This window comes from Trachurus japonicus, chromosome 24 (assembly GCF_045865225.1).
Source record: "Trachurus japonicus isolate A0001 chromosome 24, Traja_1.0".
Lineage (NCBI taxonomy): Eukaryota > Metazoa > Chordata > Actinopteri > Carangiformes > Carangidae > Trachurus > Trachurus japonicus.
This window is the reverse complement of record NC_140930.1, coordinates 16,536,447-16,546,524: the sequence shown is the minus strand read 5'-3', so window position 1 is coordinate 16,546,524 and position 10,078 is coordinate 16,536,447. Positions and strand designations below refer to the sequence as shown.

At 44.7% G+C, this 10,078-nt stretch overlaps 1 protein-coding gene across 6 annotated transcripts in view; it reads right to left on the bottom strand.

The window, feature by feature from the left end:
- Nucleotides 1–335: 335 nt before the first annotated feature.
- wasf1 (WASP family member 1) overlaps nucleotides 336–10,078 on the bottom strand; it is a 57,006-nt gene continuing 47,263 nt past the window's right edge. For 2 of the 6 annotated variants that reach the window (XM_085770094.1, XM_085770093.1), the window contains 5 exons: nucleotides 6,887–6,943; nucleotides 5,912–6,075; nucleotides 4,794–4,970; nucleotides 2,488–3,059; nucleotides 336–2,090 (listed from right to left, as the gene is read on the bottom strand). In XM_085770094.1, coding sequence (XP_085626220.1) covers nucleotides 1,933–2,090; nucleotides 2,488–3,059; nucleotides 4,794–4,970; nucleotides 5,912–6,075; nucleotides 6,887–6,943 — 1,128 coding nt within the window. In that variant the 3' untranslated portion in view covers nucleotides 336–1,932. The remainder of the gene's footprint in view (nucleotides 2,091–2,487; nucleotides 3,060–4,793; nucleotides 4,971–5,911; nucleotides 6,076–6,886; nucleotides 6,944–10,078) is intronic. The other 4 variants (XM_085770097.1, XM_085770096.1, XM_085770095.1 and 1 more) reach the window with 3 other exon arrangements.

The following is a 10,078-nucleotide window of genomic DNA, read 5'->3' as shown; positions in this document are numbered from 1 at the left end:
TCCGACAAACTTGGTTTGATTTGGTTTCGCAATAACCTGAATATGTGCTTTTAAAATAATATATGCATTTTACAATCATCCTTAAAATAGGAGTCATTTGTATCTGAAAATGAGTTCATTCATGGGCTTCACCTCATCAAGTCTTGGTCATGTTTCAGCCTACTGTGGATTAATTAGCACTTTTACGGGTTTGACCTTTGTTACTATGAAAACAGCTACAGACAGATTTCAAGTTGTCTCTGTAGAACTGAACCACCCCCAACAATCACATCAGTCATATCCAGTAACAACAACGAAATTCAAACTCAGCTCAACAACAATCAACCCATAACATGTAGAGCTGAAACATAACATTAGATTTTTATTAATTCAAGCAAACTGTTACAGTCAACAGTTACATAAGTTACATGGTATACAGTATTGATCTAATCTTTTTCTTTTTTTTTCTTGTTTTTTAAACCAGGGTTTCTGTCCCCTCGTCCCTTTGTCCCCCAAACATAGAAACAGCAAATCCATACAAGCGCAGGCAAGTAAGTAGTAACAGCACAATACATTCATCAACTCAACGATACGTTTTGTACGAACAATAAGGCAAGTAGAAGAAAGAACAAACAAACAAACGAACAGAAAAGGATGGCAGACATTTTCCTTGAAATGAGCCAGAACAAGGCATGATGTATCCTCCTCTTTTAGGCCTGAAAAGGCAGTATCGCGCAGTATTAATTATTTTGCTGCTGTAGAACCAAACGAGGTAAGGCGTCTCGTTAGTGGGCAGGTACACGGTAAAAGGGGGATCTGAGGGGAAAAGCTGCCTTCTGTAATGTTGAGTGGTTTGTACCTCATCATGGGTACCTTTCCCGGAATTCAAAGTTTTCCTCGGCACACTGAATATTCATCAGGGACAATAAGAGAGGCAGGAAATCTGATGTACATCTACAGCATCTAATCACTTCCAGTGTCCATATCTGTGGCGAATGACGTAACAAGCTCGTTATACTTAAAAACCCATGGCTCAGTGTTTATGGTAGACATTGCCTGATGTCAACATGAGCGTACGTGGTTCCTCAGAACCTGGACAGACACAGAAAGCTCAATCTCTTGGCATACATTTCCCTGGGGTAAAGGTCAGATGTAAGTGGATGGATATGCACACACGTTGCCGGAGGCGACCATATGCTTCCCCTTCCTCATGTTTCAACCATACAACAATCATCACATGACAAACCAACACAATCTTTTGCTTGTTCTTAGTGGTAAAGTCAGTCCTGATAACGAGAGAGAGAAAACAAAAGATGACCCAGCTGGTGTTCAGACTGAGTGACCGTTCATCTAGTGGTCACCATCGGCAACTACTGGCCTAATAAAACCGCAAATGTTTCAGAAGAAAAAAGGTAAATAAGAGACGATAAAATAAAAACAGCATTCATTCAATGCCATGTTGAGCCACCAGGTGGCAAAACTGTGTTAAAGAACTAAAGATAGATGCAACATGCCTCCATTTTTTTACCTTTTTTTTGTCTTTATAGCAATGTACAGATTAACAAAAACAAGTGGTTCTTCAAAAAAAAAAGTTATTTTCCTGTATAACAATAGTAAACATGGGGGATTTCATCACAAGAAATCCAGCGGAAACAAGGTCGTGTGGTTGTGAAGAGAAGAATGAATGCAAAAAAACTTGTCTTGGAACACTAGAAAGACGGACGAGGGCGACGTGGAGACTCTCCTCTGAACACAAACCACAACAAGACAGAGATATGACGAGATAAAAAAGCTCGACAGAGAAAAAGTGGGAAACAACCATGTTTCTCTTCGATGGCGAGGTGTGGAGTGCAGGCTCTTTTTTTTTCTTGAGGGGGGAGGGAGCACCTGAACATGTTCGTCATCTCCTGCCACATTGCTGCTTTTTTTTCCCCATCTTCCTGACTCCCACCATCACTCCATCCAGTCTCCCTCGTCGAACTCAGACTCGTCCTCGGAGTCGGAGTACTCCACGGCGATGCGGCGTGACAGGATGGTGGCCACGTCATTCCCGACACGCTCGTGTTTAGCCTCCTGCTCTCGTTGCTCTTCCACTTTTCGCAGCTGTATGCCTGTGCAGGAAAATAAAGAACACGATGATCCAATGTCATGGCTTACAATAGTCTAATTGTTCCGAGTACTTAAACATAATCAAGGCTTTTATTGACTGGTAGACAAAGTAGGATAGAAAACTCATTGATCAAGTTCAATCTCATTAAAATTTTGGATGCAAACAAATATTTCATTTCCCATGTTTGGCCATCAGTACAAAACACAACGAATATACGTTCCTATATGTTTGTCTTGTATGTTTCAGAAAATCAAATGTAGAATATATTCAAATTTAAGAAGCTGGAGCCACTGAATTCATCATCAAACACATTTTGACGACCAAATTGTGGCTCCTGTCCTCCACTTTTAGCTGCAAACTGTGGAAGGTTTCAAACATTTTGGTAAAACATGACCCACCTTTTCTGATAGCCTCCAGCAGGACGCTGCGTGCATCGCTGATGGGCGGCAGATTGGCTGGATGGTGCCTCTTGGACCCCAAATCGTGGATGGCGTGGGGCGGCGGCGAGGCCATGGCTCCTGCTGAGGGGAAGGCCGGCACCGGTGGCGGGCCCGACAGACAGGGAGAGGAGCTCCGCGCTCCGGGGAGGGGCAGAGGGGGAGGCGGCGGGGGAGGAGGCAGGATGGTGCCGTCCGACTGCGTCCCAGAGCCCATGGGTGGGCCCTTGTCCAGGACCTGCTGGAGACGGGCCGGGGAGGAGGAGTGGAGCGGTGGCGCCACGGGCGGAGGGGCCGGGTGCAGCACGCCGGGGGCGATCTGGAGAGGAGCAGGGGGCGGAGGGATGGCTGGGGGCTGCTGCTGCACTGGCAGCGGAGGAATAGGAGGCGGAGGGGTGCCCCGCAGGCCTGAGGATGGTAAGGGAGGAGGAGGAGGGGGGAGAGGGGGAGGCGGAGGAGGAGGAGTGTTGGAGTTGAGGCCTGCCGTCCGGGCCGGAGACTGGGGTCTGCTGTCGGAAAAACCTGAACTGGAGCTGTAGGGAAGCAGAGAGAGAGACAGACAGAAGGATGATGATGGGAAACAGCTGAGAAGTTCATCTCTGTGTCTGTTGCTTATTTCCTTATTACACCGGACAACTCTGGCTCTTTGTTTCCACAGCTTCCACACGATCGTCGCTGGCTGAGTGTTGTGTTATTGTGCTGGGGACGCAGCTTTAGCCACGGCGTAATACCTCATCTGCAATGTAGTGAGTGGAGGCAGGGCTCAGTGAGGTGTCCATTCACGAGTGTCACTGAAGGACTACAAACCAAGATCAAGATTATTTTCTTCTGTTTTGCTCAACAACATTGGAAATTAAGTGCTCCATTAGCTCATGAGACAAATCATTTCTTTTCAATTAAAAATGTGCAGCGGTGCATCAGACTCGGCTGCTGTGAAGCCTGTTTACACAGGCTGAGACCGGCGGAAGTCATAATCACACACAGACAGTGGCTTTTTAAAGCTGCCATGTTGCCAGAGAGGTTTAGGAGTTTGGCCGGAGCGGTGACGGCGCAGTAGGGGGTTCTTATCTCCGCCACCTGTCCTTGTTATATACGGGAAATCCGAGTACACCAAAGAATGTCTGACTGAGTGTCACCATGCCAAATTATAGGTTAAAGGATGGTGCATATCAGAGGGAAGTATTGAAGCCCCACCGCAGCTAACTCGCACATTAAAGACAGAGTATTGGCCGTTGACTGATGCTGAGGCTGTGTGGGTGGATGGAGCCACTAACCAGTACACTGCAACACAAAGACAGACGTGTTCACAATATTCTTCCTACGGAGAAAATTGCTGCAGACAAAAAGCGAGAGAGAGAGAATGGGGGTGGAAAATAACGTGTTGAGTACTTCCTCCAAGGCCGAATCCGTATCAATATCTACACAAAGAGCTGCATTAAACGCGGAGAAGATTTGAGAGGGGGTAAAGTGAGAAAATGAGCCGCGGAACATAATGATAGTCGGTTGTAAGAGGGAAGAGACGCCGGCATGAAAAGGTCAGAAAAAGACTAAAAAAAGAGATGAAAATAAGAAGAGGGGACAGACGAAGACAGGGATGGACAGGGTTTTGAGGAAGAGGAGACGATAGCCGCGAGGACTTGTGAAAAAAGAAAAAAAAATCAATGATATTTCTGTGGTGGTGCAGCCGCAGCCTTAATCATTCCCTCTGATCTCTCCATCCCTTCAAACTGTGACATATGCAGCTAAAGTGCACAGCAGAAAAACAACCCATAATACGCTCAGTGGCCTTAACACTTTATTGATCCTGCCCTTCTCTCTGAGCCTTTTCCTTTTCCCCCCTTCGTCTTTGGTCCACTAAACCTTCATCTGTCCATCCATCTAGCATTCCATTCATTCCATCCCTCCTTTTCTCTCAGTTTTTTTCCCGTTACGCTCTAACAGAGTGAAAAACCTTTGTCGTCTTACACAGAATAAATACTCGAAGAAACAAAAAAAGAAACGTGTAGTCAACTGATCCATAAAAGAAAGGAGGAGGTGGGAAAAAAACAAGTGAAAGAAACAAAGCGACGAGGACAGGGTTGAAATTTTGAGAGAGACACATTCCCTCTGCTTGAGAGTCTAATCCCAGAGCTGCACTAACCTCCTATAGATTGTTATTTTTACTACTATGGAAAACCATTAAATAAAGGTTTCAGAGGGGACATGAAACTGAGACTGTGTGAGTGTGTGTGTGTCTGTGTGTGTGTGTGTGTGGTCTCCTGTCCCACCTGATCACAGAGGGTGGCTTGATCTCTCCCAGTGGGTGCATGGGAGGAGGTGGCGGTGGAGGGTCGTGGGGCCGTGAATACATTCTGTCTCCGGTACGGTTCAGCAGCTCGTTCATCTGGCTGTAGGGCAGCGCCGCCAGCGAGAAATGCCCGTCCAAATGCTCCATGTACTGAGCCCTGAGCAGAGAGTTACGTTTTCATTTTCCCACTTGTCCTTGACTTGTCTTTGTGTTTTTGTTCTTCTGATTTTTTGTTTTATTTTTTGGTCTAATTTCTTTGTTACTGTTGTTGTGCGTTTTCCTGCCGGTCCACAAACCACCCATCACTCGTACACGCTTTTATTTCAGCCCTCATCGAAAATGACAGTTAATTTGCGTCGCTGCTAATTGCTCACACCAGACTTTCATTTGGTTCTGTGTAAATATATATTCTTTTCTTCTTTTTAAAAAAAATCTAAAACAATAAATGCAAATGTGCCTTAGCTACAAAAAAATCACTTGAGTGGTGCTGCTGTGCACATCTGTCCATCATGCAAACCTTAGCATGCGTTCATGACCACCTATATGAGCTGATACTCTGCATGAAATCCATCCTCATCTGCGCGCAAAGAAAGGATATTTGTGACAGCTGTTCGTTACGCTGACAAATCCAAGAAAACCGCCAATTTGCATAAAATCTTTTCTTATTTATCACGTTGACTGGCAGGGAAATTACTGAATATGAGTGGCGTTGGAGCTTTGAGGCACAATAAATGCAATCACAACTGCGAGGGGACCTTAATCATTGCTGTCGTAGCTGCGTTTCCTCCGCACCAGTGAAGTGTAAATTGCAAGGAGCCATTCTCAGCGGAGTGGGTACAATTTATTTTTGTAGATGGAGTGATGGCAACCTGCTGATAAATCGGTGTTTACCCAATCAGCACTGTTGAAGCTCACTGATATTTTAAATTACAAGTTATTATATTTCTGCTGCTTCCATGTTAGTTTGACACCTGTTATTCACTTAAAATATGTCCTTTATGCCCAGTGTAGATCTAAATGCGTGTCTGAGAACTTAAGCATGATACGAACAAATGTCCGACGATGGTTGATAAATACTGAACCTCCACCTACACATACCGGTTGTTGTGGTAACCTGCAGATCCGTTGGCCTCTCTGTGTTTCTCTTCAGGTATGTCTTGGGCCAGCTCAGCACCCAGCGCCAGTTTCTGCCACTCCTTTTTACGGTCGTGAGGCGCCCGCGGCACCTTCTCCGGTTCCTGCGGACGGTCTATCGCCTTCAGCTTTTTCAGAATGAGATGACGGTGACGACGGTGTGGGACAAGAGGGGGCAGAGAGAAGAGGTGGAAGATGGTGAGAATCAAAGAGGATGAATCCACAAGAGGTAGTTTTGGGAGGATGGAGGGAAAGAACATAGTGACGGGAGAGAGGAGAGAGAGGATAAGATCAGCTGCTGTCGAATATATTTCATGCCAGCTTATATACAAAAAAACACACACACTGCCTGTTTCACTACATCAACAGGAAAAGGTGAGTGAGATTTAAAAGTAAAATAAGAAAAACATTATTGACTGTTTCAGGTACAACACCAAACACACAATCCAATCCAAATTTAAAACGACTCCCCCCCCTCTGGCCCTTTACACTACATTCCCACATAAATATCCATACAAAGCCTCCCACTTAAACAGTTCACTGTCTTTTTACATGGGAGAGCTTTCTATCTGTCTGACACTAGGTGTTGGGAAGCAGAGGGTTTTTTTTCTAGGGGGAAGAATTTCACAGAAAAGAAAAATACATCATCCAAGCCTGGGAACAGGGAGTGCTCAGTGACTGACCAAATCAAATCACCATAGTGGGTGAAGCACTTAGAAAAAAAGTGACAATTTGAAAATATTTGTGTATATTGCAACAATAAGAATCTCATGATCATCATCAAACAGCACTCCCTGTCTCCCAGACTTCAGCATGACTGACTTTCAACACACACTTTTACAGGATTGTAGAAAAAAAAGAAAGAAAGAAAGTGAGCAGCTGTAGCAGAAATCAGAAATCACACAGTGTTTTTGAAATAATCGCTGTATTTTCACATACCTGCCCTGGAAGGTCTAAGTACCTATAGACCTGATCATACATGCGGGGGTCCTGCAACTACAAGAACAAAAACAAAAACCACAAGAGAAGCACCAGGGGTGAGGGGAGGGGGTTCAAAAAAATTAACACGGCACAGGATTGAGCGCAACGCCGCCGCACACAGTCAACGGGGACAAAAAAAAAAACAACAAGAGTGGGCGGTGTGAGCAAATGGGACAAAAGGGGGAAGAGAGGGGAAAAGAAAAGTGCTGTTTAACAGAAAATGACAACGTGCACAACCCCCCGGGGACGTCACAATGCAGGTGGGACACAGCGGCAACCATGGTCCAGCACAAACGCACACCTGTACACACACACATACACACACACAGGGGGGAAACAGCGCAAACAGAAAGGAGACTCCGGTAGAAAGGGAGAGATCTCACTGGAATGGCAGGACAACTAACAAAGGTGTGTTTCTACATGTGGAAAAGACATTGAGACCTACTGTATGACAACAACAACAACAACAACAACAACGCACACTGAAGAATGGCATGCAAAAGAAACACACAACACATGCGAGAGTCAACACATAAATAAAACATGACCGACTGTAGGCACAAGGAGGACACTAAGATGAAGAAGGGGCATTTTACAGTTACAACTAAACACTGATATGCATGACAAGGCCTTTTCAGCCACTTCAGTTATCCTGAGCCACCTTATGCATTCATATTAGTCAATGACAACCTGGCATGAACAGTTCCATTTGAAAACACAACGTCTTCCTGTGTAAGTACAGATTTTAACGATGAGGATGCTGTTACTCTGTGTTTTCCTTTATGTCGACAAATCCATGACAAGACTAACAACAGCAACGCATGAGCAATATTTCCTGACTTCCCCCCGACCTGCCTGCGGCACTTGGCCCCGAGCCCACACTGCCTCATGCTGAAGATATGAATCTTCAAAAACAGGCCACAAATTTATAGTTTAGTTTTTTTTTAAAGCTGTAAACTCTCCTGAACCAGCTGGGTATTGTAGATTTCTATATGTGCGGTGTAACAGTGTAGTTTATGAGATTTTTTTTTTTTTTAATAGTTTTTTTAGGGTGGGGGTGGGGGCGGACATAGTCGCAATCCTTGTTAGTGGGATTAATTTGTTGCTGATTTTGGCCTTTTCATGTGATTTGTCGATATTATATACACAATATTGACGGATGTATCCTTTAAAGGTCGATCATTAGCTTCAGAAGAGATTGTGGTCATTACATAATCAGATATGGAGCAAAAGTGTGGTACATATGGATGAAATGAAAACAGTTCAACAACACTGTTGGTTTTCTAGCCTCTGAGGAATCTAACAGTTCTATTTCCAGTAGCAGGAACACCCCTATAGACTGTGTACTTGTGTGAGCGCACATTTGTCATGTATCACAACATTGTGTGTATCACTTCCTCCAGAAATATTTCTTGGTGAGGTAAAGCGAAGGCCTTGGAAATATAATTCCAGCTCCAGCGACACTGACACTCTCCAGTAAAACCAATACTAATCGATCTCTTTTATGTGTCATAGATCCTCCAGGGTGTACCCTACCCTGCTTATTCCACACTGAGCGCATGTGTGTGTGTATGTGTGTGTGTACATGCCTTGTCATCAAAGTGAAACATGCTGACTGATTCAACACAACATGGGATGCGGACTGCATCTGGTCTGGTCTAACTAAATGATGTTGATTTTTGCCCGCCGGGCGGCAGAGGGCGAACGTGGGAATAAATGGTAATGCACATTGATTAGGTTTTGATTCATCATGGCCCATTACCCCTGATGAGGCATTGGCTGAGGGATAGCCTCCACACACACACACACACACACACACACACTCAGATAAATGACCTTCTCCTGCACATTCATATATCTGAGCTGACAAACGTGAGACAGCACCATGTCCCAACGACACTGACCGCTGAGGCAGAAGGAGCTCCGTCAGAAGGTCAGACATTTTAACTTATTATTTTTTCCAAACTGTGCTGAGCCTCTAAAAATTCAGCTGCACGTCGTCTGCCATGTAATTTGGAAGATTAGTTTTACTCCGACTGACCTCTGACTTCCTGAAAGGTTTGCGGGCAGCGTGTCTTGGCAATATTTAATCAGGTATTAAAGAGCATCATCAGCGAAAAAAAAGAAAAAAAAAAGAATGCAATACTACTTAGAGGTTTATAGACTGTTATTATGGGATTTGGCTGTATTGATAGTACAATTAGGAGAGTCGGGGTGGGCAGGTGGCAGGTGGCAGGTGGCAGACAGATAAAGCAGGTAAAAGAGTCCAGATTCATAAGTCCATCAGACAACCATCTGCCCAACAGAGCGCCACAGCAACGTGGAGGTGAAAACAGTCTTTGTTCATGGAAAAAAAAAAGCAAAGAGTAAACAAGGGAGGGAGGTGCACTGTGTTTGTATATGAGAGAAAATGAGAAACAGTGTGTCTCCCATGTTTGTGCGTGTTTGTCACAGCCGTTATAAATGTGTCTAATTTCAGAGGTTGTGTGTGCCTCTCGTGGGTCGTCATCCTTCATCTGAATGAACTGGCCCTGGCAGAGGGAGTGTCGCTGTGTAAGCAATGCGAGCAAGCGTGTGTGTGTGTGATACAGCAGTTAAAGATTTATGTTATATACAGAGCGCACTCACGTGGTGGTCTGTGTGCATATTCATACTGTATACGGTATGTGTAGTCGTTTTGAGTGTGGTCTTGTGTGTGTGTGTGTGTCTGCATTTTGAGTGCATGTTCAATGTGACAGACTCAGCAGTACTGCATCTATGTTACGGGGTAAATAACCCCCCCAGGGAGGCCCAGGGAGGCATACGGCCCCTGGACCCCCCTGGTGCTGACAATAACACAAACCTCTCATACAATACACACACAGTACTGCTGCTGCTCATCTACTGGAATTGTTCTGTACATGCCTGTACTGTATATTTATCTGCTGCTACTGATTTTTCTGAAGTAATAATTAGAAAATGTTGCATGAGCTGAGGCGAATGTATCTATTAGAATTTAAAATCAACATATTTTTCTAACAACAATCAAGGCGACACATAGGAAGACATCTTTGTTGAAACGTGTGTCAGAGAGTTAGTTTGGACCACTGAACCGGTGCAGACTTGGCAAACAAGGCGTCTGAGGAGGGCTCCCAAGGTGCAGTTATATCA